This window comes from Ambystoma mexicanum, chromosome 12 (assembly GCF_040938575.1).
Source record: "Ambystoma mexicanum isolate Mex_15411 chromosome 12, UKY_AmexF1_1, whole genome shotgun sequence".
Classification (NCBI taxonomy): domain Eukaryota; kingdom Metazoa; phylum Chordata; class Amphibia; order Caudata; family Ambystomatidae; genus Ambystoma; species Ambystoma mexicanum.
In genome coordinates, this window is record NC_090936.1 from 1095435389 (window position 1) to 1095462290 (window position 26902).

At 46.6% G+C, this 26902-nt stretch overlaps 1 protein-coding gene across 7 annotated transcripts in view; it reads left to right on the top strand.

The window, feature by feature from the left end:
* Positions 1-26902, top strand: part of TASOR2 (transcription activation suppressor family member 2) — a 1665218-nt gene that overhangs the window by 1109939 nt on the left and 528377 nt on the right. For all 7 annotated transcript variants that reach the window (XM_069629643.1, XM_069629647.1, XM_069629648.1 and 4 more), the window contains 2 exons: positions 15993-16079; positions 16362-16409. In XM_069629643.1, coding sequence (XP_069485744.1) covers positions 15993-16079; positions 16362-16409 — 135 coding nt within the window. The remainder of the gene's footprint in view (positions 1-15992; positions 16080-16361; positions 16410-26902) is intronic.

Here is a 26902-nt window from a genome sequence, read left to right on the forward strand (position 1 = left end):
GACATTGTTTTGTCCTTTTATACTTTTTTTGTCATTTTCAGTGTGAAATATTCGGCCCGAAATTCCATAACTTTATACATGGGGGTGGATGATCATAAGGGATGTATGTACAAAACTTTGCATTTGCAACATGGATGCTTTTCTTGTAATCCACAATACTTTACCATTTCTGTCCCCGAAGTGTCTTCAATGAAAGCCCATAAAATCATATTTAAACTATGAACTTTTTACATTTTTGCTACTTCTTGCTGCAGAGATGACAAGTATTTAAAGTTTATTTATAACATGGTCTTTGGAAGCAAATGGCAGTCCTTTGTCTTGCACTGGACCATTTTTTTTTCTTTTTCAGCTGCCACCAACTGTCATTTCCTTCAGAGCAAGGTGGGGGCTTCAGCTTGATTGAAGGTGTATTGCCCCTTATCCACTTCACACTTTGATGTCCCAGAATTTCTATTGAAAGATACCCGTGCCCAGACTGAAGTCTGATTAGTATGTGAAGTTTCTTTGTCCTGGTTAGTCACAATTTTCCAACCTAGCAATTATCACTTTCGTGTCCTGGAAGTTTATGGTGTGGCTCCCTTCCTAGGGGGAAGCTTTAATGCTGCCAACCGGAATAACCTATTTTTGACAGCTTGCAAATCCAGCCAAGGCGGTTTAAAACCTTTATTTTCTGATATTTGGCCCTGAATTAAAACAAACTTGTGGAATAAAATAGCCCATGTATGTATTTTAACCAGCAACAAAACCCCTTCACATTGCTAAATAAGCAGGCTTTCATTCAAGAGTTTACATTTTAAATTGGCATTTTTCTCCTTTAGTTTTGCAATAGCCCATTTTTCCACATGTGTTGAAAACTGCTAGCATTTCCTTTCAAATTCGATTTTGCCATCTGACTTCCCAATATTGCCTCACAGCCATAGTTATTTTCTTCTAGGCAGTCGTTTATTTGAAGCACAGATGCATTGAAACTGACATGGCTCAGATAGCTGGAGTCTTTTTTGAACTACTGAGCTTTGATACATTTGTAAAGAAATGAATGCATTTTCCCATGCGAGTAAAAGTGGAGCTCCTTGTTGATTTCTCTGAGTTGGTTTGACGGGGCCTGTCATTCAGAAATCATGCCTGGTTTTTCTGAGGCACAATGAGATACTGGGCATGGCAGGGCCTTATTAATCAGTGATTTAAGGGAGAGCAGATGGAAATGGCGTCAGCAGCGTTATTTTAAAGGTGAAAAGTTTCCTTTATAATGGAGATCTTGGGCTTTCAGCAAAGCAGTGCTGCCTTTTCACTCCATTTCTTTTGTACAGATAACACACTGGAACGCTCCCTTAGTGTGTCCCCTTGTTCATTCCTGCCCTCGTGTGCTTGGCAAGAAGGTGCAGCCATCTTTTTGCTGCTGCAAAAACGCAGTTTTGAGGCCATAGCGCTCACAGGAGCCAGCGCAGCCATTTTTCTTTTTGTGCGCACATGCAGCTTAGTGATGTGGGGAAATACTGTTGAGTGGGTCAATATATCCCACATACCCCCCAACTCCTTCTGCGATTCCAAGCCGAGGGAGAATCGGGCAAGTGGGATTTCTCCATGGGACAAAGCAGGATCAGTCCGGTATGGGTCCTTCCATCAGAGAACGGTGCGTCACGCTCCTCTCGCTGTCTCTGGTTGGAACTTGAAACGACATCCCCAGCTTTCTCTTGGATCTTCCTTTATGGTGTTGAGCGACAACCCTGGACTTCCTTGGGTTTCTACTTTCCAGGTCCCGAGGAGGTCCTCCTTGGTAGTGAAGGTGCAACCAGTACAAATCTATGAAAGAGAACACAAACCGGTTACTACCATTTCCCACTAACTGCCCTCCAATCGGGTTGATAGCAGTGGGATACGCAGGCATTCAATGAGGACTTGAATAATAAAGAAAAATACTCCCTGTTACATAAATATACCGAAAACTCGATCTGTTCCCTTCTCGTTCTTCCTTCTCGTTCTTCTTTTTCTTATTCTCATGTTTCAGATGTCTCCTCTATTTGATTCTCTCTGAGCTCCTCAATTTGTTGCAAAGTGTGCCTAGGGTGACAACTCTTCAGCTGATTAATATGGACCCATTTCGAGGGGATTGGGTCCTCCGACGTATTAAATATCTATGACATGTAATCACCACAGCTGTGCTGCTTCGGAAACTTTTTTCTGCGTCCTGCGTCGATGACGTCAATGCGCCGTCGTCGAGGACCTCCTCCGACGTCATCCGATGTGATAAGTAGGACGCACGACGCCCGTAGTCTCAGTTCCGTTTTTTCCGCCAACGTGTTGCTTCGTGTATCTCAGTTAACGCCTCGACTCTTTGGAGTTCTGTTCTTCTCGGTTCTTCGAACCTGTTCGTTTTGTGAAAATCCTTTGTGTGAAGATGTCTTCTACTTCGTCTTCGACCCCCGCGTCCGGGATTCAAGAGGTGCGGGGAGTGTGGGTCCAAGATGTCGGTGACAGACTCGCACGACGCCTGCCTCTGGTGCCTCGGGGAGGCCCATGACACGGATGACTGTATAGACTGCCAGTCGCTCACGTCCAAAGCTTTACGCGAACGTATGAAGTTGTTGTCGGTAGGTCGGGTGTCCAAGCCCCGGAAGTCGAGGTCTGCGGGGCTTTCGACGGATGATTCGAGGGGTGACTCTCCGCGTCATCGTCGGAAGTCTTGTGGGTCTCCTTCTAGGAGTCGGTCTCGCCACTCCTCAGCCTCTTCGAGGCATTCTCGGAAGCGCCGACACCGGTCGTCTTCCAGGTCCTCTTCGGAGGACTCTGCCCGGCACGTCGCTTACCCCACCAGCCGTGCGACGCCGGAGGAATGGGCTTCCTTCGGGAAGAAAATGCTGGCGATTCTTGAGTCGCAGGGTACTAAGTCGTCCGCGCCCCCGAGTGGGGTCGGTCGTGAGAGGTCGAGAGACACCGCTCGCAAGAGTGGTCAGCACAAGTCACGGGAGAGGTCCCGTTCGGACAAGGAGACTAGTTCTCGACGTACCCGTTCCAGGTCCCGGTCCTCGACGCGTTCGAGACCTTGTGCACCTGTGAGGTCTTCGAGGAAGACATCGAGGTCTGAGGCGTCGAGGGCGTCGACAGGCCTTCTGGCGGCGCTGCATCTGACGTGGACGCCGATTTCCTCGACGTCGATGCCGATCCTCTCGGCGCCGATGCATGTTCTCTCGACGCCGGCGCCGATTCGCTCGACGCCATCAACGCCTTTCGTGTCGGAGGTACCCAGTGGCACGGGGGAACCCCCTAGGAAGGCTCTGGTTAAGAGCAAGCACTCTCGGGTGCCTTCTTTTCGCCACCTGGAATATATTTCAGAGGCGGATGAGGATTCTGATGGCCTGGTTCCTAGTCAGGTTCCAGATTAAATTGTCTCGGGCCATAGTCATTTTGACGATTTGAAGCAGTCACTGCATGATGCCAGTGGACTGGACACCTCTCCGGAGGTGGAGTTTTGTAGGCCTGAGCCTGGCTCCCATGCCGATTCCTCGTAACGGCGCCTTATGGCTAGGGTTTCTGAGTACTTGGGATGGTCTGCTCCCCCAGGGGAGTTTGTGCAGGATGATCTAACGGACATCCTTGATGTTAGTCCCCCAACTGACCCGGTACTGCCGTTCCATATGGCTTTACAGAGAAGGGCGGCGGCGGCTTGGACTGCTCCAGAGAGTCTCCCGGCGGTGGGCAGATCCTTGTCGCAAAAATACCGTCCAGCCAGTAGCGACCCCTGCTACTTGACCAGGCACCCCACTCCGGAGAGTTTGGTGGTGCAGGCGGCCAAGGCCCCGGCAAACCAGGCGTCGTACCCTACCATCCCTCCTGATAGGGAGGACAAACGGTTTGATGGCTGGGCGAAGAAAGTGTTTTCTTCTGGTGGTATGGCGCTTCAGGCGGCCAACTCCATTTGTGCCTTGTCTCGTTTCACACACACTCTGTGGAACTGTGTTGCGTTAGCGGCTGAACATATTCCCGAAGGGGACGAACGGGATGGTTTCCTTGCTATGGTCCAGGATGGTAAAGGATGCCATGTGTGAGTCCGTTCAGTCGGGTTTAGACTTAGCTGAATACGTCAGTAGGTCCATGGCGGCGAGCACCGTGATACGCAGGTTTGCGTGGTTGCGGAAGTCGGGGTTTGCTCCTGATGTGCAGTCCCGGCTCCTCAACATGCCCTTTGACGGTGAACACCTTTTTGGCAGCAAGGCTGAGGAGAGCCTTGAGAGGTTGCAGACGAACTGCAGCGAAGTCGTTGGGCGCTGCAGTTCGCCAACCTCTGCCTTTTCGTCCTAGGGGACAGCAGTGGAGGGGTGGTTCCTTTTGCTATACTCGTCCTTCAGTAAAGCGAGAGGAGCTGGCAGTCAAAGAGGCCAACGCAGGGGTACCAGAGGTGGACGACAGGGTGCCCGTGGTGCCAAGGCCGCTCGGGCAGTTGCCTTTTTGCCCTCAGGGAACGCCGCAGCCGCTCCCTCTCAGTCATGAGGCCATGTCCCATGGTTCGCCGGTTGGGGGAAGGCTGGCGCAGCATCTTGTAGAGTGGCAAGCCATTACTTCAGATGTGTGGGTTCTGGAGATCATAACCCACGGCTACTGTCTTCCCTTTCGGCACAGGCCTCGCGACAATCCACCGGGGAACCTCTCTTTGCAGAGTCCGGATCCGCTCCTTGCGCAGGAAATTCAAGCCCTGCTGGAGAAAGGCGCCATAGAACTGGTGCCTTTAGCAGAAAGGAACAAGGGATGGTATTCCCCTTATTTTTTGATTTCGAAGAAAGACGGGGGATTGAGACCCATCATGGACTTGATGGACTTGCGCGGTTTGAACAGACTCCTCAGGAAGGACAAGTTCAAGATGGTTACTCTCTCTCAAGTCCTCCAGGCCCTTCAGCTTCAGGACTGGTTGGTGTCACTCGACCTCAAGGATGCTTACTTCCATGTGCCGATCCATCCCAAGCACAAGAAGTACCTGAGGTTCACGGTTGGCGACTCGCACTTTCAGTTTCGGGTCCTGCCGTTCGGATTGACCTCCGCCCCGAGGGTTTTCACCAAGCTCATGGTGGTGGTGGCAGCGCATCTCAGGCAAGGGGGGGGATTCACGTCTACCCCTACCTGGACGATTGTTTGGTCAGGGGGAGCTCTCCCGAGCAAGTCCTGGATCATCTGTCCGTCACCTGCCACTCCCTTCACAGGCTGGGCTTCTCCCTCAATTTAAAGAAGTCCCATTTGACGCCAACACAGCGGCTCCAGTACATCGGAGCAGTGCTCGACACTTCCCTGGGGCAGTGTTTTCCTCCCCAGGTGAGGGCTCTTCACATTCAGCAGATGGTGCACAAGTTTCAGCATGCCCAGACGCTCCCAGCGTTCGAGTTCTTGAGGTTGCTCGGCCTCATGGCATCCTGCATTCTTCTGGTGCCAGAGGCTCGCCTGCGGATGAGATCTTTGCAGTGGGCACTCAAGACGCAATGGTCGCAGTCCTCCGGCAGGATGTCGGACCCGGTTCAAGTGCCGCCCTCGGTCGCCCGGGACCTTCTGTGGTGGGCCGTCAAAGGCAACTTGATGAAGGGTGCTCCATTTTGGCTTCCATGGCCAGAGGTGACGATCGTGACGGATGCATCCCTCACGGGATGGGGAGCTCATGCCAACGGGCTGACAGTCAGCGGTCGTTGGTCTCCATCGGAGTCCAGACTGCATATCAATCTGTTGGAGCTGAGGGCCGTCAGGCTAGCCCTGAAGGCTTTTCTGCCGACTGTGCGAGGAAAGAGTGTCCTGATCCTGACGGACAACACAGTGGCCATGCACTACCTCAACAAAAAGGGGGGGGCAGGGTCACTTCCTCTGTGCAGGGAGGCGATGCAGCTCGAGTTCTGGGCCATCCAGCAGGAAGTTTCGATCTCGGCAGTTCATCTGGCTGGAGACGAAAACGTGACGGCGGACGCTCTGAGCAGGCAGAGCGCAATCTCTCACGAGTGGGAGTTGGCTCAGGAGATTCTCCTGGAGATCTTCGCCCTTTGGGGGAGCCCTCAAGTGGATCTCTTCGCCTCCAGTGTCAACCGGAAGTGCAAAAGGTTTTGCTCGCGGGAATTTCCTCCAAAAGGAGCCTTAGGAGACGCGTTCATGGTGGAGTGGTCATTCCCACTGCTGTACGCGTTTCCTCCAGTCCCCGTCATCCCGCAAGTGCTGCGGAGGTTACGGAAGTTCGGTTCCCAGATGATCCTCATTGCCCCGGCGTGGGCTCAGAGGACGTGGTACCCGGACCTTCTCTACTTGTCCATCTGCCCTCCACGTCGTCTTCCCTACCGAGACGATATGCTCTCACGGGAGGGGGGTCAGGTTCTCCATCCAGAGGTCAGATCCCTCAACCTTCACGCTTGGCTTCTGAAAGGTTGAGGTATAAGGATTGGGACCTCCCTGAAGACGTGATGGAGGTGTTGCTTTCGGCCCGAAGGCCAGCAACAACGTCTCTGTACCGTTGCCATTGGCGTAAGTTCTGCGACTGGTGCAGAGTTCAGAATGTGGATCCTTTTGCATGCGACATCCCCATGGTTCTGTCCTTTTTACTTTCTTTGGCCCACAGGGGCTTGCAAGTGGGTACCATTAAAGGTTACCTGGCGGCGCTGTCCATCTTTAAGCGTTCGTCTTAAAATCCCTTTAATTTCACAGTTTCTGAAAGGGCTCACTAATGTGTTCCCTCCGTCACCTTTCCTGGTGCCCCGTTGGGATTTAAACCTAGTTCTTAAGTTTCTTATGGGTGCTCCATTTGAGCCTTTACATTCTTGCCCTTTGAGGCTGTTAACTCTGAAAACTGTGTTTTTAGTTGCGGTTACTTCCGCTCGCAGAGTGAGTTACAGGCACTTTCAGTTAAGCCACCCTTCACTGTATTTCACAAGGACAGGGTTGTCCTTAGAGTTCGTCCTTCTTTTCTTCTGAAGGTAGTGCTGGAATTTCATTTGGCCCAGAAGGTTGTTCTTCCGGAATTCTATCCTCCTCTGCATCCTGGTAAGGAAGAGGAGAGGCTCCATAGGCTTGATCCTAGGAGAGCTTTAAGCTTTTATGTTTCACGCATGTCCCGGATCAGAGTGGACGATCGACTCTTTATTGGTTACGCTGGAAAGCGTTTGGGGCAAGCTGTGACGAAACAGACTTTGTCTCGCTGGATTATTTTGGCCATCTCGGAGTGTTACCGCTTGGCGGGCAAGGACCCACCGGCTGGCTTGCGGGCCCATTCTACCAGAGGTATGGCTGCATCTACTGCCCTGCAGAGGAGTGTTCCTATTCACAACATCTGTGATGCAGCCACCTTGGCTTCAGTACATACATTTGTACGTCACTATTCCCTCGATTCCATCCGAGGACAGGATCTGGACTTTGGTAAGGCGGTCCTTTGCTCTGCTATTTGATTGGCTATTCTAAATTTTGATTCTAAATTCTTTCCCTCCTCCTTGCTCTGGTACTGCTTTGGGAGTCTGTCATAGATATGGAAGACGTCGGAGGACCCAATCCCCTCAAAGAACAAGTTACTTTCTTACCTGGTAACGTTCTTTCGATGGGATGGTCCAATGACGTATTCCATATCGCTCCCGCCCTGCCTTCCCCGCTGCAGAATTTCTTTTGCGATTGCAGCTTACGTTCCGCAACGCTTTGTGTCTGACTGGCAGTTGACTAATGTCACACGTTCTGGGGGAAAAAACTACAACTGAGGCTACGGGCGTCGTGCGTCCTACTTATCACATCCGATGACGTCGGAGGAGGTCCTCGACGACGGCGCATCGACGTCATCGACGCAGGACGCAGACGCCGAAAAAAGTTTCCGAAGCAGCATAGCTGTGGTGATTACATGTCATAGATATGGAATACGTCGTCGGACCATCCCATCGAAAGAACGTTACCAGGTAAGAAAGTAACTTGTTCTTCTCTTCTGTCAATTCGCCTTTGGGGATGGGGATTCTGTAGGCGACAGGTGAAATTTTATCTCAAAAGGACTGCGCCAATTGGGCAAAAATGTGCGCTCTTTGGTCTAGCTCCTTTGGAAATTGTACAAGTAGACCCTGTCTCCTATTTGGGATTCTTTTTTGGTTGTTTTTAGATCATATTGAGTCTTGATGCCCTCTGCAGAACTTTCTAGATTCCTCGGAGCGTACTCAAAATCATGTTGAAGGTGTTTTCTTAGATTCTCTACTATTAAGAGAACTTGATATAACTCAGGTTGAGTATAATAGTATAGCCCACCTTGCCAAAGCCAAAAGGAGACCATATTTAAACATAGGGGTACAACTTTCCTAAAGAGAGAGATATCCAGCAGGGGGGACATTTTAACCTGCATTGCCAAAGCCAAAGATAGCTGAGAGTGACATCAAGGCCGTGAAAATGGAGCCGTCCGAGGCCAGGATACCCTATGGGATAAAGTTGCAAACTACATGCCAGCAGCCAATAGGTTGTGTAGAAATGTTAGGCAAGATTGTGTTCAGTACCCTTTGGGAGACTACAGCAACCTTGACCTCCTGGCAATAGGAACCCAACCTTTGGTATAAGTCTGTACGTACTAGACAGGTTGGTAGTGTGGCTGAGCAGCAAGGCTCATCTCAAGAGTGGTCAATGTGAGCAGTAGTGGAGTTACACAGAGATTCACAATGAGAATTATTCAAATAAACTGTAACATTCAAGGTTTCTTGATTAAACAATTATTAATTTATTTAACAGTCAGTTATATAAACCTTCTTCAGAAGGAAGCAAAACGTGTAACACTTCAAAATACACTTCAAAACACTCTGTTTCTCTAAATCAGATGATACCTATTAGGGATGGCACACACACACACTTCCTACACCCTCAGGTGACTTAAATAGTTAGGACACAGTGGACATTGATTTATCACTGGTACATTTATAGCAATACTGATTTAGGTGCAAAGGTTAGATATGAGAATACAACAAAAGTTAACAAATACTTCACAAAACTGGTAAGTACCTTTTGAACCCTCCAATGCAAAGTAAATTAACCCTTTCCTGGGGGAAAGGTAAACACACATAGTCAGAGGTAAGAAGAGTTTCTCAGGGAGCCAGGTCAGCCAGTGTTGGTCTAACAAAGTCTAGGGGAGCTGAAGATCTTCTTTTCAGGTAAGCAAAAGTCTTGCACAATGTTTTTAGAAACATTTGTAGAAATAAGATCATTTGAAGGGCCACAAACTGGGAGGCTTGTGAGGGGCATAGATGTAAGCAACTCTGCAAGGTTAACCAAGACAAGTCTCAACTGAGAACAAGTAAGGCTACACAACAAGGTAAGTCCTCTTAACTTTACAGTACCTTTGGTTAGAAGAAATGGTACCAGATGTCTTCTGTTCCTGTACAGCTCTGCAGATCCTGTTGTTCCTGGGCCTCAGTCATGGGGACAAGCAGAGGACGTCTGGGGACTCCTGCACTACAATTTGAAGGTCGGCGGCAGCAATGGGCAACCTACAATTCAGCGGCACTTCGCGGTTTCAGCTCCTCGCGTCTATAGCATATAGCACCACTGCGGTCTCTCGGATACCACTCTGGACTTTCCTTGCATCTGGGGGTCCAGCACTCTCCGTGGCACTTCGGTTCCAGCAGCAGCAATGGAAGTACAACCAGCTCAGAGAGGATGTCCAGATGAGTTCACTTTGGGGTTGATTGGTCCCACCAACCCAAGGGAGAAGTCATCCGTTGCAGGGCTTCTCTAGTCGAGGCGAGTCCGGAGCTTCAGCACAGCAACAAGGCTTCACCGGGCAAACCAACGGTCCAGGAGTTGCAGTAGGCATCTTTTCCAAGTTATTCTTTGGATTACTTCGTCCAGTGGTCGACTCTGCCTTCCAAGCAAAAAAGCCTTGCCTTTTATGCAGGTTTCTCCCATTTATTCGCAGCCTAACTGTCAATCACATAGTAGGGTGGCTGTCCTCCAAGGACACCCAGCCGTCCAATCACCTTTGGGTGCATTCCTGTAACCAAGGGGATTAAGCACAGGGAGTTTCGGGCAACTCCCTCACCTCCTGCCCCTGCCAGACACATTGGAGCCAGAGGCGGGCTTCACTAGTGAATCCCACCAAAGACAAAGCTAACAAAGAACCCAAACATGGTCTGGCACGCAGAGCAAATCTCAGAAGGACCTTTCCAACAAGAAATGGTGAAAAAAGAAGACCGGGGCCATTTTGGCAAAATGGGCACCCATGGGTGTCTTACTAAAGCTGCAATTGCAGCACACGGTAAAAAACACACAATGGTAGTAAAAAGTAAACGACTGCCACCAGCCATTAATTGTAGAAAGGGTAACATAAAATTGTTACACAATAAACTAGACAAATGGGATACCAAGTAACCCCGCCAGCACCCTATGGTAAAAGATAGTGTGTGCTGGGTATAAAAAGTTACAAAATGTAAGTAAAGTCAATTTCACTTCACTGCTCTTGGAAACAGTAGTTTCACCAAGAGAAGGTGTTTAAACATGTGGTAAATCTAAGAGACTGCCCTGTGCCACTGCAGTGAAGATGCTGTGTCACAATGCAAAGGTGATGCCTATGAAGTTTCAGTCTCCAAAGTCAAAAGAGAAACAGAGTCCAAATCACAGAAAAATACATGAGATAGTGGGAACAGGGTCTCACTCTCTTCAGGTTAGAGATTAAAAGTCCTATAGTCCAGCAAAAAGAGCTGGGGTCGCTAAGGTAGAATGGAATTAGCACATTTCTTAGAATTCTCCCTAATAAGAAAGAGAACAGAGACGGCAGGAGAAAAGCCCTCCTTGTAGAAAGGACCAATGGGGGAGAACTGTATTGTCTGTGTCAGACATATTGATGTGAAAATCATTGTCCTTTTGTGCAGTATACTTGTGGAACAATTTGTAAGCCAATTCTGTTGCAAGTCAAAAGACTTACTCAAGAAGCTGTTGCTGGTTCCACTTTCCCCATTAAGAAGTTAAGTATAGAAAGTTTGGAACAAGCCTCAACACAGAGTACAAGTTGTAGTAGGAGTTCTTTCCTGTGGGCCAGTACACCGGGAAAGGGACAAGTAGGGGTTAGTCCTGGCAGGCGAGTGGACCAGGAAGCTGATGATTTGAAGTACTGCAAATGTGGTAGATATTTGTGGTGGAAAGGAAGTGACAATTGCACAACTGTGTTTTGATTAACTGTTCATCCTATAACGTTCTGAATAAACCATCCTGACTAAAGTGTTGCTTATGAAGATGAAATGTGATGTGATAAAAAGTGATTGGCTTTCAGAGCAAAGAACGTTTACATTGACTTTTGACTTGACGTATAAAGAGTCTCTATGGCTTGCCAAGAAGAAGGTTGTGAACGCTTTACCAATTGTCTTAAACGTGAGAAATCCTTTTGGAACTGAGTAAGTTGCTTTGCCAAGAGGAGGACATATTGGAACAGTATATTCTGCCTGGAGTGGAACTTGGCTACTGAAAAGAACTTTCGTGAAACTGAACTTCGGTCTGAAACATCCTGAATTGATGCAGGAGAAGGTGATTCAACCCTGGTCATGATGATTCCCGTTTATAACATTTGAGTTTGAATTTGTATGTTATTTTGTGAGGTTTAAATTGCTAAATAATTCCTGTATGATTTGTGTTGTATGTATTAGTGTGAGGGACAGATGCTTTTGGACATAAGGTAAATTTCCTTTAACCTTCGCTTGTTAGGTAGGGAAATCCTTGGTAGGCTAGAGAAAGATAGGCGTTCATCTCACCCTTTTCATTTAATAAAATGGCAACTTGTGAGAAAAACTCTACCTAAGTATCCGTCTCGCATTTGTGACCCATCACAACGCGACCCAACACCATGGAGGGTGTCTGAGAGAGAGGATGCCACAACAGAAGTGTGAATCCTGACCCATGGAGAAGAACTGAAGAGGCGACCTATCACCCCGGTGGAAGCTTCCATCAAAGGTTTCCTCACAGTTTGTCATGGCTCTGTGGATTTGGTGCCCTTTTACAGGAGCCAGATGAAGAACGAATATCACCCGTTGGATTTTCTTCACTCTCTCACTCCTGCACTCTGGTGAGGTGATGTCAGGGATTTGAATCGTGTCTCTGGTGTTCCAGGAGGAGTCCACCAACGTTTCGGATGAAATCGGACTTTGGGAGACCATGCACCGCACACTGGCTTGAGGTCCCAGGGTATTGGCGGTTGCAGCCCAGCAAGGTCAGCGGAACATCATGGGATTGCTCAAAATGCAGGTCTTCTTGAGGCTAGTCGGTCTCACCAGCTTCTGGGTATGGGACGTATTCGGGACCCCAGGATGGCTTGGAAGGAATGGTAACCTCAGGCTCTGGTTACACAGCAGGCTCTCGGAAATGGTTACAGCCATCTTTTCTCCATCTTCAGCTTCAGATTTGGTGCCAGTAGTCGACTTGTCAGCAGCTTCCAGAATCAGAGTATTTATCAGGAACTACAGCTCAACTTCTGCAAACTCTCCCTGCAGTTTACTGAAGGGGACGGTCTGGCTGTCGGGTCAGGACAGCCACTCCCCAGTAGGAACTGGTTATTTTCTTTCAAGGTGAAAGACAAAGGACTGCAGAATTTTTGGACACCTCTCGCTTTTTGTCTTCACAGACACTCTGGAACCTCGGCAGGGAATACAAAGGATTCCTGCTGAAGACAAAACTTTCTTCCAAGGTCTTCCCTGCCTAGAATGACAGAAGACCTAAGAAACAGCAACCAACCGAGAAATGCTGAAAAAAAGAGGAGCTCACCATTTTAGCATACTGTTTACCCTCCTATGCATTACCGCAGCTGATTAGACAGCCTGCGAGTAATAATGACTAAATGTCATAAAAGTAGTTTCACTGCCACCAGCCATTCAAGTTAACTTGCAATTGTAACATAAATGTTACGAGGTAAGTAAGAAAGGGGATACAGTGCATTTCCCCGGCACTCCACATAAGGTATGGTATGCTGGCTCAATATATACAATTTAAAGAGTATGTAAATCTCACTTTAGCCCTTGGGAACAGTAGTTTGCCCAAGTACATTAAAGAGAAATTACAAAGGGAAGCCCAAAGGGGCAATCCGGCCTAAGCCCAAAAGTTATTGGGAAGTATACATCCAAACGCACACTATGGAGAGACATAAAAAGAGTAAAAGACTAGTTGAGCGTGGAAAAAGATTCCCATTCATCTAGGGACAAGGAAAAATAATCACCAAGTCCAAGCAAACAGTTCTGGTATTGACACAGGTCAGGAAGATTATTCACATTGATGAAAATCTTACTTAACAGTTGAGTGATTAGCACATGCTGGATACTGCTATGTTAGTTGATAGAAGTGGCCTGCACCTCTCTTGCCTAGCAAAGAGACCTAAGTACCAACACATAAAAAAGAACTGGCCCCTACCCTACTAGAAGGTTTAGAAGATGTTTTTAAGAATTGGATCAGTAATGCTTTAGTTAGAATTATTACATTACTTCTAGTGCACATATTCAGTAACTGTATTTAGAAAGAAATAGATGAATATATGTTGGGCAGAATCCTGTGCAGTTCCCTTGGGGAACACTGCAAAAAGATTAAGACTACAGGAGTAAGCAGTAAACCCAATTGGTAGCAGTCTGGACCACCCAGATTTACCTGGTAGCTGTGGCTGAGCAGTCAGACTTCTCTCAAGAAGAGTATACACAATAGGGCTAACAACACAGTAGAGCAAACAAACACTGACCAGAGCTTTGTATAAACAAAGATATATTTATTTATTTAAAACACACCTTAGGCAATATACTAGCACTCTAAATCAAAAGCAAGTTAACACAATGGGGCAAAGTATACACACCTCCCTTGATAACTATTAGACAAGTCAGAGTTAAAACACCACGATTTGTTAAAACAGATGTGAGCGCGTAACCTAGATGGCACTCCAATAGTTAAGTTAAAGGGAGAGAAAAAGGCAGAGCATAGAAATAGAACAGGTCCCAACACTTTTAGGAGTTCTCAGCAAGGGAATAAAGACTGTATACACTGTAGAGCCAAAGTTCATAGCCCAGGCCCACTTTAAATGGAGCAAAGCGAAATGTGTCCAGGATCACACGGTTTAAAATACACTAAGTCTTTGCAGAATGTTCAAAAGAGGTTGGGGCGATTCAAGAGGGTAAAGTTAGAAGGTCTGGGGCAAACCCAGTTGGAAAGCCAAGGATTTAAGGGTCACCTTGGGCAAACTGAAGAAAGGGAGGCCAGGCAGGACACAGTACCTTAAAGAGAGAGGAAGCTCCAGCGGTGGCAGTTGTTCCTGTCAGTGGTTGCAGTTCGTTGTTTCGACCAGGGGAAGAGAGGATCTCGTCGAGGATGAAACGTGGAGTCGATGCACTGCACAGGGATGAAACCAGCCGCGGCGTTCGTTGGTAAAAGGTGCGTTCCTTTTATTCGCGGTCAAAGTGGTGAAGCTTGGCTATTCGGCTACCGGGGTGCTTGGCACGGGCGATTCGACCAAGAGACGTCTTTGGAAGGCGAAAGGGGTGAACCAACTCAGAGGAAGAAGACTCGTCCAGCAGAAGATCTTCTCTTGTCGTTGGGAAAGTGGTGAGTTCGTTGCAGCAGGGCTCCACCGGTGGTGTCGTCGTTGCAGATGGCTCAGCTTCTTCCCACTTCGGATTCTTAGGTCCTGTGGCGACTTCTGAAGTTCCAGTCCCAAAGGCCCTGCTTTTATGCAGAAAACCCCCCATTCAACAGCCCAGCTGTCACTCACACATGCTAAGTGGTGAGCCGGGCGGCTCACCACTGGGCCAATCAGAACAGAGCGCGACTTGAGTTGCTAAGGCAACGCAGTCCAGGGTGCCAATTCCCCCACCCACACATCCTGTGGAACCCAGACAGAGTGGCACCAGTTGGAGGGCGTCTGTGGAGAATCACGCCAAAAAGTGGAACAAAGGGCTCGACCTTGGTCAGAGTTACAGAGACGGACACGAACGCCATTTTAGAAAAGAGTTCTGGCAAAAAGACCCAACCGTTGATTTAATATTAAATAAATAAACCAGCGGTATCTTTAACATTGCACCAAAAAGTGGTGCGTTTAAAATCAATGGGAAAATCCCATAGAGAATATATGCCGGTGGAATATTTCGCGTGGTAACCACTGCCACCAGCCAGAAACTCGACAAGGGGGGACTGGAAAGTGCACCCTTGAAAACGGACCCAGGGGCAATATAATTAACCCCTTCCAGTACTTCCACAATATGATGGTTTGTACTGGTTCTGTTCACAATTTAGGACTAGTAAAGTCAATGGTGACTTTACAGGCCCTGGGAGACAGTAGTCAATCCCAGGTTATGGAGTCTATGTTTGGGGGTCATATGACACCCCTGTGTTACTGCACTGAGGGTGCTGTGTAACACACACATAAAAAATAGATGATATCCTATGTAGGGCTGGACTGGGAACTAAAAGAGGCCCTGGAAATAATGACTGGGGACGAAAAGAGGCCCTGGAAATAAAGTTCAAAGTGGCCCTGTATGACACCTTTTCAGCAAGCCGAATGCTTTTCCTATGAGACAATTTGGAAATACCACAGAAAAGAGGCCCAGGGTGCAGAGGCCCACCGGGAAATCTCCAGAGTTCCCTATGGGCCAGTCCACCCCTGATCCTATGGAGTAAAAAGAAAACCCCATAGCCCCTAAGCACACAAAGAGTCAAAGGCACTCAAATCATGCCTAAGAGTGGGAGGAAAAGAGTCTCACTCTTAGCAGGAGAAAAAAACAAACCCCAAAAATCCAGCAAAGCTGCTGGGGGACTCACTAGGTTTGGGAAATTAGCCTTATAAGAGAATTTTCCCTAACAATATAATGCTGACATGGAATACAGTACAATGAGTGCAAGTGGAGTAACTTTGCTGAAAATGTTGGGGTGGAGGGGGGGCATGACCTCTAAATGAAAGGGACCCCTGCCAAATGATTGGGACAAAATGACGTTTCATAATAGTTGGGCGGGACAAACACCTTGTATTCCTCCCCCAATCCCCCTTGATGAGTGCTCAAAGTTTAACTTTGTCTTTTCAGGTGTTCCAGGTCAGTGAATCCATAACTGGAAAAGATGGTTTCTTGAGTCCCAAAACAGTTGTCGATCTTTACAGTAGTCGGTCACAGGTAAGGAATTTTGTAACTTGGCAAAACAATGGTGCGCTGGTCTTTAATGGAGCATGCAGTGTGGTCTGGTACAGTGAAACATGCACGTCAATGGTGGGGGGCAATAGTTTTGGTTTGAGCATTGGTGGAGGGAGTAAGTTCTTGTTTCTGAAATATTGTATTTATTTTCACCACTGAAAAGTCTAAAACAACTAAATTCAATTTACATTTGAAATCCTTTTGTTGTAAGGAATCCTATTTAGGCACTCCAGCAAAAAAGTAACAAAAGGCTTTAATTTGCAGATTACAGACAGACAACGTTTCCGTGTTCATGTTGACCCCTTTGTCGAGGTAAGCAACAAAACTAAGTGCACAAAATGCATACACAAAATAAGATGTATCTGTTAGATAATGCTACGATGTGTCACTTAACTAGTGCTGATCACTACTTGGAAACTGATCTATTCTTTTTCATTAAGCATGTGTGGTTGTAAGGTTTCATTTCCATAGTAGTACTGGAGTCCTTAGTTGGATAATCCCAATCCGTGAATTTGCACTGGCTTGACAGTTTCTTGGGATGAAGCGTTCACATGATGTACATTGTCATTGCCTGGCACAAGGATTATAATTCCATATATAGTGATAATTGTAACAATATTTTGTCATTTTGATTTAACAATGCATTTGAGTCGCAGCTTTACTAAAAATGCAGTTTTTTAAAAAAAATATTGAATTGTTTGTGATTTTCATATGCTCACTTGAATCATATCGGTGTGCTTTAATAATATTGATTGCTAGTTCCTGTGTAACGTGTCTGCCTGCGATATCTAGATATGAGTAAGTGATCTCTGACTTGTCTGGACTTAGTGAACTTGTTAGTGGTATGTTTCCATAAGCTACTCTTTGTATCATCTTGTGTTAGTAGTCCTGATTACATTGGTTTGGTATCAGGTAATAAAATCGCGGCAAAAATGTTGCGGTAAAAAATAATCGCGGCAAAAATGCTGTGGTTTGACCCGGTAAAAGTGTGCCCTATTATACCATTTAAAGAGTGTGGGGGTTGCGGGGGTGTCCCCCGCTCCCCTTATATGGTATAATGCTTGCGGGGGTGTCCCCCGCATGTTTTACATGGATTGCGGCGCAAAAACCACAGCATTTTTGCCGCGATTTTATCAAATGGAACCATTGGCTTGGCCATTGTGATTAAGCATTAGTATTCTGTGTGCTGTTCTTTCAAACCATCTAGAACTCGATTGCTCAAGTATCTGACCTAGTTTTACTTTTACTATGCTAGACTGTATTTAGCAACATTTTGGGCATTTGTATTTTCTAATAATTGCTAATCAGTAAATGTGCATGCTATTTATTACAACTTAATGGAGTCTAAGGATGTTATCTAGCAAATGTTGCTGTGCAAGGAACAGAAAATGCCAGATTTAGTTGCGCTTTTTATTTTGAAGATTTCTTTCCCTCGGATCGTGTTTTGACAAACTCTTTTTAGTTACTGGCGATTTCTACCACACCAAATTCTAATTGATAGCCACTTCATAGTTGTGATAAGCGGGTACAAAAATGTAAAGATCTACATACTTTTCTACTTTACTTAATAGTCTTGAAGCCTGGGGATGAGTGAGTTTGGGTTATTGACTAACTTTTTGTCATTTCTTTGCTGGTCCTGGAATTCGTTACCCTACAGACTCACTCCCACAGGATAGGCTTTTGTTCATTCAAACTGTTGATGGGGGGGACCTACAGACTCACTCCCACAGGATAGGCTTGTGTTCATTCAAACTGTTGATGGGGGGACCTAAAGACTCACTCCCACAGGATAGGCTTGTGTTCATTCAAACTGTTGATGGGGGGGGGGGGTCTACAGACTCACTCCCACAGGATAGGCTTGTGTTCATTCAAACTGGTGATGGGGGGGGGGGGCTACAGACTCACTCCCACAGGATAGGATTGTGTTCATTCAAACTGTTGATGGGGGGACCTACAGACTCACTCCCACAGGATAGGCTTGTGTTCATTCAAGCTGTTGATGGGGGGACCTACAGACTCACTCCCACAGGATAGGCTTGTGTTCATTCAAACTGTTGATATGGGGGGGGGGCTACAGACTCACTCCCACAGGATAGGCTTGTGTTCGTTCAAACTGTTGATGGGAGGGGGGGCTACAGACTCACTCCCACAGGATAGGCTTGTGTTCATTCAAACTGTTGATGGGGGGACCTAAAGACTCACTCCCACAGGATAGGCTTGTGTTCATTCAAACTGTTCATGGGGGGGGGGGTCTACAGACTCACTCCCACAGGATAGGCTTGTGTTCATTCAAACTGGTGATGGGGGGGGGGGCTACAGACTCACTCCCACAGGATAGGATTGTGTTCATTCAAACTGTTGATGGGGGGACCTACAGACTCACTCCCACAGGATAGGCTTGTGTTCATTCAAGCTGTTGATGGGGGGACCTACAGACTCACTCCCACAGGATAGGCTTGTGTTCATTCAAACTGTTGATATGGGGGGGGCTACAGACTCACTCCCACAGGATAGGCTTGTGTTCGTTCAAACTGTTGATGGGAGGGGGGGGCTACAGACTCACTCCCACAGGATAGGCTTGTGTTCATTCAAACTGTTGATGGGGGGGGGGGCTACACACTCACTCCCACAGGATAGGCTTGTGTTCATTCAAACTGTTGATGGGGGGGGGGGGGGCTACAGACTCACTCCCACAGGATAGGATTGTGTTCATTCAAACTGTTGATGGGGGGGGGGGGGCTACAGACTCACTCCCACAGGATAGGCTTGCGTTCATTCAAACTGTTGATGGGGGGCGGGGGGGGGGCTACAGACTCACTCCCACAGGATAGGCTTGTGTTCATTCAAACTGTTGATGAGGGGGACTCGGAAAAATGTAAAATCAGGCCCTAGGGCTCATCCTTCTACAGGCTGATCAGCTACTTTTGCTTTGCAGGCAGTTACCACTGCTGGACATTAGTCGTGGGTGATATGGGCCTCTTTCACTTGTTGCCTAAGGAATATTGCCTGGGCTAGTTAATTGGCTGGAGAAGATCCACGTGTTTGCATGTTATGTATTTTTAGAATTTGCTGCTTTAGGTCAAGGGTCCTTCCACTCTTTTCCTTCATCTGGGTCTGCCTCTGCTTACTGAGGCCTTAGGTTTAACAAACTGTGACAGAAATCTTGTGTCCATTGTAGAATATTATCAAAGGTAATTAACTAGTTCATTTCCATGACTGGTGCTCGGGCAGAATTCCATGTTTGGGGGTTCTTCTGTCCCTTTTTAAGCTCCCCTAAACGCTTTGCCTTTTCCTCATTTCATTTTTTTGTGTCCCTGATCTATGTTTGTGGTCAGAGGCCATTCCACTGTAGTCCCCCTGCCACTGCAACACTTTCAAAAGGTTGCATGTATATGTCCACATTGGTTTTGGGGAGTAGGCTGGTGGAAGCTGTAATGTAGTTTAGACTTCATCATGGCTGGAAGCCGATTTACTGCATTGGTGCTGTGTTGCTTTTTGGTATTCATTACATCACCAATAAAAAGAAATGTAAGTCCTGCTCCTTGCCATTTTATTTTTAGGGGCTTCCTTTGTTCAGGGTAACTCCAAGGCAGCCCTAATAAATCCTTTGTAGTGGTTTGAACTGGTCTAGACCACTTCCTGGCCATGGGCTGCTCATCACACTTCCTGTGGGGCTTATCCTGGGAGTTTGGTGGTTTTCGGGCCAAACATCATTGGCTGTCAAAGCCTTTGTTATAAACCCCCTTATTTAATTAGTGGTCTGGTTTAGGCCAGCTTCTGGGAGTGTTTGTCTATTAAGGGGAGACCCTGATCCTGCCCTCAATTCTGTGGGTTTTTTTTTGGGGGGGGGGAGATAAGCTGAATTGTTTACCTGCTGGAGGATTTTTCACTGTTTGGGCCGTTCAGTAATGCAAGGGCAGTAGACCCTACCAGTTGTACAGTGACTCTCGGTACAAATCACATAATTAGTCAACTGGACAATATACTTTTTGGGAATAGTGGAAAACATATTCCAAGCACAGTAAAAACCTATAACTACTTTTGTGATAACACACAGTTATGCTAGGTGAGTAAAACCTGAGGATGTAATATCTATTTACAGGTGCTTTTGAGATCAGTGAAACAACGGTAGAGATAAGCAGTAATTCTGTTAACTTATTTTTGGATGGCACACAGCTAACTGAAGGTAAGTAAAACCCATATACTTTTTTTAATCTCACAAGGTGTCCAGGTTAGATCATTCCAAACTATGCAAGTGACTGATGTAGGATTTATAAGGGACAGTTGGAACCAAAGAGAGACTGTGAGTGTCTACAACAGCACAGGGAAAGCATAACCCAATGTTACACTTTACTGAATGACTCCGTTATTCTAGGTAGGCAACAACCTTTTCCTTATACCTCTGTGAGTGGGAACCTTTTTCCACACTCACATAATGTTTTTCTCTTTTTATGGGTGTCATTTTTAAGACTCTCCATAGTGTCTTTTAAAAGTTATCCTCTGACAACTTTTTGGTTGTAAGTGCCTACTGTTGCTGGGTTGCCCTAGGGGCTCCCCTTTTAACTTTCTCTGGCTAACCTTGTGAAAACTACAGTTCCCAAGGGTAGAAAGGATCTCTGGATCCCTTTACATTTTATTAGGTGAGACCAACACCCCCCAACTACCTTTTTGTGGAGTTCTTGGGAGATACTGAGTATCCCCTTTCTCATTTGAAATGTAACATTTATGTTACAAGGACAAACTTACCTTTGGCTGGTGGTAGTGGACTTTTTTATTAATTCGGTACACCTTTACCGCAGGCTGTTTGCACAACCCTGGTAAAGGCACCCATGTGTGCTTATTTTACCAAAATGGCCCCTGTCTTTGGTTCGCAATTTCAGCGTTCCTTGTCCTTTCTTGTTCCTTCTCCCGACATCCAGGGCGAGAAATTCCTTTGTGTGATTTTTATCTGTGGCGAGATTCCTGTGGATTCCCTGCCCAGGCACCAGCATGTCTGTGAAGGCAGGAAGCTAGAGAGGAGTCCACAACTCTGCAGCCCTTTGTCTTCCAGCCTTACTGCAAAAATCCAGTTTAAGCGTGAAGGCTGGCTGTCCTGAAAGGATTGCCAACCCTCCAAGTTTGAATGTTGCAAGGCTGTTTCATTGGCTGGGTTCCTGCAAAAAAAAGGTCTGATCCTGGAAGCTGAAGAGGTAGTCAACCACTGGAACCAAAAAACAAAACAGCTGAGACCATTTCCAGCGACCAAAGAGCCTGCTATGTAACCAGAGCCTGCTGTAGCCGTTCCTTCCAATTGACCTGGGAGTCCCGAACACGACTCCTACCCAAAGGCTGGTGAGATCCACTAGTCCCAAGAAGACCTGCCTTTTAGGCCATCCCACAGCATGCTGCGAACTTGCAGGGCTGCAATACCCTGGGACCTAGAGCCATTGTGCGGTGCACAGTCTTCCAAATTCTGAATCTCACAGAAACTTCGTGGGCATTCTGCTGGATCTCCAGAGGGCACGAATCAGGTCATCAAAGTGCTGGACCTTGCAAACGACGAGAATCCGACTGGTGATATTCTGTCTTCTTCTGTGCTCCTGAAAAGGTGCCAAATCCATAGAGCCTCATCCAGCTACGAGGAAAGTCTTGCCTGAAGCCTTCACCTGTGATCCTTGCTGCAAGTCCTTCCAAAGTCCTGTCTTCTTGACAAAGGAATCCATTGACCAGGTTTTTGACTGCAAATCCGGAAGTCTTCCTCCTGCAACTCCTCTTCTATGCTTAGGTACTGTGTTGGCTGAGGTATTTTACCTACCTTAAGCCTTTGTGATTTCTGTTTAGCTCTGGGGTGTTTTCTGTGGCCTACTCACCCAGGCCTACTGCGGAATCCTCCTAGGTGTCTTCTCTGAAGTCCCTGGACCCTCAACTAACGTTACACTGAAATACTTACTTGTTTGAACAGTCTTCCTCTGGAACTGAACTCATGCTATAGAACAAGGGAAGGACTGCATAAGAAAAGGGTTCTGCCTTGAAAAGAATAACAAGTGTTCAAAAGTTTCTTACTTGTAAAAGAGGTTGGTTGGTACCTGTAACTCTGAGAGTGAACAGCTACAAAAGTTCTTACTTACCTTGAATGTGTGTTGCACAGTTCTGAAAAGTATATATGTTTCATTTACTCACCTGTGAATTGGTTGTGCCTCTTCCCCAAAAGTAAAGCTGTTGGTTTCACTTTACTATTCTTGTTAGGATAAATGTATGAGTGTCCCCAATTGGGTCTTAAGTTTTATTTACCTAGTGCTTGCTGTGTGCCATCCTAAGTTAGTTATTACATATCTCAATCTGTATTCCACTGATCCTAAAAAGCAGCTCTAATAGTATGTTACAACATTAGGTATTACCCGCCTAGGATAGCTATGTGCCATTCCTGAAAAGTGTTCCTTTAGGCGTAGCTGACCTTGGTTTTCCTGGAGCATCCAGAATTAGTGTAAAGAGCTCTTGCGTATCTTAGACTGTGTTCCACTGAGCTGAAAAGCAACTGTAATTGTATATTACACCAACAAGGTCTTACTCACCTAGCATAACTGTCCATTGTCACAAAAGTAGTAGCGGTATATACTGTTCCTTGAATCTGTGTTCCACTATTCAGAAAAGTATATTTGCAATTGGTTGACTATGTGATTTCCTTGTTGAGTGTCACTGCATAACTGACAGGGTCTACTACCCTTGTATTACTGCAAAGTAATCTGAAAGTAATGTATGGTTTTACTCCCCAAGAATAGGCGTTCCCTATACTGAATGTGAATACAGAGTTCTGACTTACCTCGAAATACTGTTAGGTGTTCTAATTAAGGTCTGTGCTCTGATCTGTGTATTTAAAGCATGGCCTTTTGTTTTTATAATGTGTTTATATGTGTTATGATAGTACTTACTTACCCAAGAATCTCTTGGTCTGCTAGTATATAAAATAAATCCTTTATTTTTACAATACATATTGTGTCAGTGTTTCTTTGGACCATATGTATAATACAATTACTTTGTACTGATTCTACAGCCCTCTCCCCCTCCTAAGATCAGCCTGGCTGCCTTGTCTACACTACCCTGAACTCAGGTTTTACAGACTTCTACTAAGAGTGGAATCTTGTACTGCCTCAGTTGAATGGGTTTACTAACCCTTAGTTGGAATTCAGAAAAACTATACTAACATACATCTCCAAGGGGCATCTTCTCTGGTATCCCCTGGGATGGATGGTCGCCATCTCTGCACCTGTGGCATAGAACCTGGTGTTTCACTGCAACTGCAGAACTGCCTACTGACTTTGTCCTGTATTCCTTGGGGAATTTTAAAACTTACTTTTCAACTCTTCAGAAAACGACTCTTTCAAGTACCTACCTGGACAGTGGCATTTTCCCTAGTGCCTCTGGGTCTGAGTGTAGGTCGATAGGTTACTCTCCCTGTTCCTCTCCCTGGCGTTTTGGTTTCCAGCAGCAACTCTGTGGAAATTCAACCAGCTCCGAGAGGATGTCCAGGTGGCTTAGTTTGGAGTTGATTGGTCCCACCAACTCAAGGGGAGAAGTCGTCCTAGCAGGGGCTTCTCTGTCGATACGAATTTGAAGTTTCAGCACAGCAGCAGGGCTTCACCGGGCAAACCAACAGTTCAGGAGATGCAACAGGCGTCCTCTTCAAGTTGTTCTTCGGTTCCTCTGTCCAGTGGTCGACTCTGCCATCCAATCCAAAAAGCCTCGCCTTTTATGCAGGTTTCTCCCATTCATTCCAGCCTAGCTTTGTCACCCAGGAGGGTGGCTGTCCTTGCCGGACAGTCAGCGGACCAATCACTACAGAGTGCATTTGGGTCTCCTGGGAGACTAAGCATAGGGAGTTTCGGGGACACGTCCCTCACTTCCTGCCCCTACCAAACACCCTGGATCCAGAGGCGGACTTCACTTGTGAATCCTGCCAAAGGCAAAGCGAACAAAGGGACAAAACCTGGTTTGGCACGCAGAGTAAATCTCAAGAAGGACCTTTCCAAGAAGAAATGGTGAAAAAAGACCATGGCCATTTTGACAAAAATGGCACCCTTGGGTGCTTTAATGCAGCTGCGAATGCAGCCCGCGGTAAATGCACACCACAGTAGGAAAGGGTAACCTAAAACTGTTACATGAGAAGCTAGACAAAGGGAATACTAAGTAACCCCTCCAGCATCCTATTGTAAGATATTGTTTGCTGGGTCTAGAAAGTAACAAAGGTAAGTAAAGACAATATTCTTTTTCTTTATTGGCATTTAATGGTTAAACAAAACAAACCTTTAAGCAAAGTCATCCAATCCATAAAATCCTGAATCCCCCAAACAGTTTTTCGTGATCCCGCGAAAACAAGAGAAGACATGACAAAAAAAACAGGTGGATACTTCCCCCTATGTTAGGCAGAAACCTGTGAAGTTCCCTTAGGGACCACTGCAAAAGATTTAAGACTACAGGTGTTAGCAGTAAACCCACTTGGTAGCAGTCTGTACCACCCAGATTTACCTGGTAGCTGTGGCTGAGCAGTCAGACTTCCCTCAAGAAGAGTTAGGCAGTATGCAAAGTATACTCAATAGGCACTCAGATACAATAATACAAGCAAACACTGACCAGAGCTTTGGTATCAAAGTATATAATTATTTATTTATAAACACACAGTTGAAACACTCCAGCACTCTTATTGTAAAATATTCTAAACACAGTTACTATTATGATATATACACCCCTTTTTCCCTTATTAGAAAATCACAGTAAGACACCACTTATTTTCATACAGAGGTGAGCGCTTAACTAGATTGCACTCTACTAAGGTTGTGAAAAAGGGAGGGAAAAAGACAGAATATGCAGGGTTACACCACTCTACGATTCAGGAACACTATTAGCAAAGCAGAGAGCAAAAAGTCACTGGTGAGCCAACGTCCAAAGGCTGGGCCCACTCTTAGAGAGAGCAGAGCACAAATGCGCCCAAGATCACACAGTTACACTAGGCTTAAAGTCTTGCAGAGGGTTCAGAAAAGAGTTTAGAGAGGCTTAGAAAAGTTTAGCCAAGGTGTCCCAGGCTAACCCAGGTTCGAAAGCCGGGGGCTAAATCTACCCCGTACATTCGGTTGCAAGGGAAGCCAGGCGGGACACGGTACCTTAAGTGGGAAGGATCCTCCAGTGGTGGCAGTTGTTCCTGGTAGTGGTTGCAAGTTGCGGCGTCGTCCAGGGGAAGGGAAGATTTCGACGTGGAGGAAAGATGCAGGTCGTTGCACTACCAGGGCAGAAACCAGCCGTGGAGTTTTCCGGTAAAAGGTGGTACCTTTATCTCGCGGTCGTGGTAAAACGTGGTATCCCGGTTGCCGGGGTGCTTAGCACGGGCAAGGCGGCCACGAATTACCTCGGGAAAGCGAAAAGACGGTGAAACTGGTTATCCCCACCAGTCAAAGGAAGAAGACTCTCCGGCGGGAGATCTCCTCTGTCGTTGGGAAAAGTGGTGTGACGGTCCAGCAGGGCTCCACCGGTCGTGGTGTCGTGGCAGGTCGGCTCAGCTTCTCCCTCGTCGGATTCGTAGGTCCTGTGGCAACTTCTGAAGTTCCAGTCCCCAAAGCCCTGCTTTTATGCAGCAAACCCCCATTCACTCAGCCTAGCTGTCACTCAAACATGCTAAGTGGTGAGCCGGCCGGCTCACCACTTGGGCCAATCAGGATGGAGTGCGACTTGAGTTGCCTAGGCAACTCAGTCCAGGGTGCCTAAATTCCCCTCCACCCCTCCTAAGTACCCCAGACATAGTGGCACCACTTTGGAGGGCTTCTGTGGAGAAGCCCGCCAAAAAGTGGAACAAAGGGCTCGACTTGGGTTGGAGTCACAGAAGAGAACACAAACGCCATTTTAGAATCAAGTTTTGGCAAAAAATACCAACCGGAGAATTAATATTAATTAAATAAACCGGCAGTATGTTCGAGGCTACCTTAAATAATTAAATAAAGATAGTAGCCTAAAACAATGGGAAATCCCATAGGAAAATATTTGCGGTTGAATATAAAAAGTAGTATTCACTGCCACCAGCCAAAACTCGATCAGGGGGGACGGAGACGTGCCCCCTTGACTAACAGACCCTGGGGCAATCGAATTGCCCCAGCCAGTACGTCCACAATATGATGGTTTGTACTGGTTCTGTTCAGAATTTAAGACTAGTAAAGTCAATGGTGACTTTACATGCCCTGGGAGACAGTAGTCAGTCCCAGGGTATGGAGTCTATACTGGGGGGTCCCTATGACACCCCTGTGTTACTGCACGGAGGGTGCTGTGTAACACACATCACAAAAACACATGAAACCCTATGGAGTAAAAGACCCCATAGCCCATTAAACACATCTAGATTCAAAGAAACACACTCAAATCATGTCCAAGAGTGAGGGTAAAAGAGTCTCACTCTTGGCAGGAGAAAAAAATAAACCCCAAAAATCCAGCAAAGCTGCTGGAGGACTCACTAGGTTAGGAAATTCAGCCTAAACAGAGAATTCTCCCTAGCACCCTAGTCTTCACATTTTATGGTTGCAGTGAAGAAACTTCTATCTTTTTAAAGATAGCGAGTACCAGTTTCACAAAGGCCAAAGTGATTGACACCCGCTCTCCTGCTAATAAAATGTTACACCATTCCTCCTTTGGTCTGTAGTCGTATTTCTTGATTGTTTCAGACATCAAAGATGGTCTTAAGTCAGAAACGCCAGACATAACATGACGAAATGGTAGAGGGATTTGATTGAGTTGGCTTCTTTACACAACCTGCAAACCAGCAGTCCATCTCCCTGTTTCCGTGGTCTCAA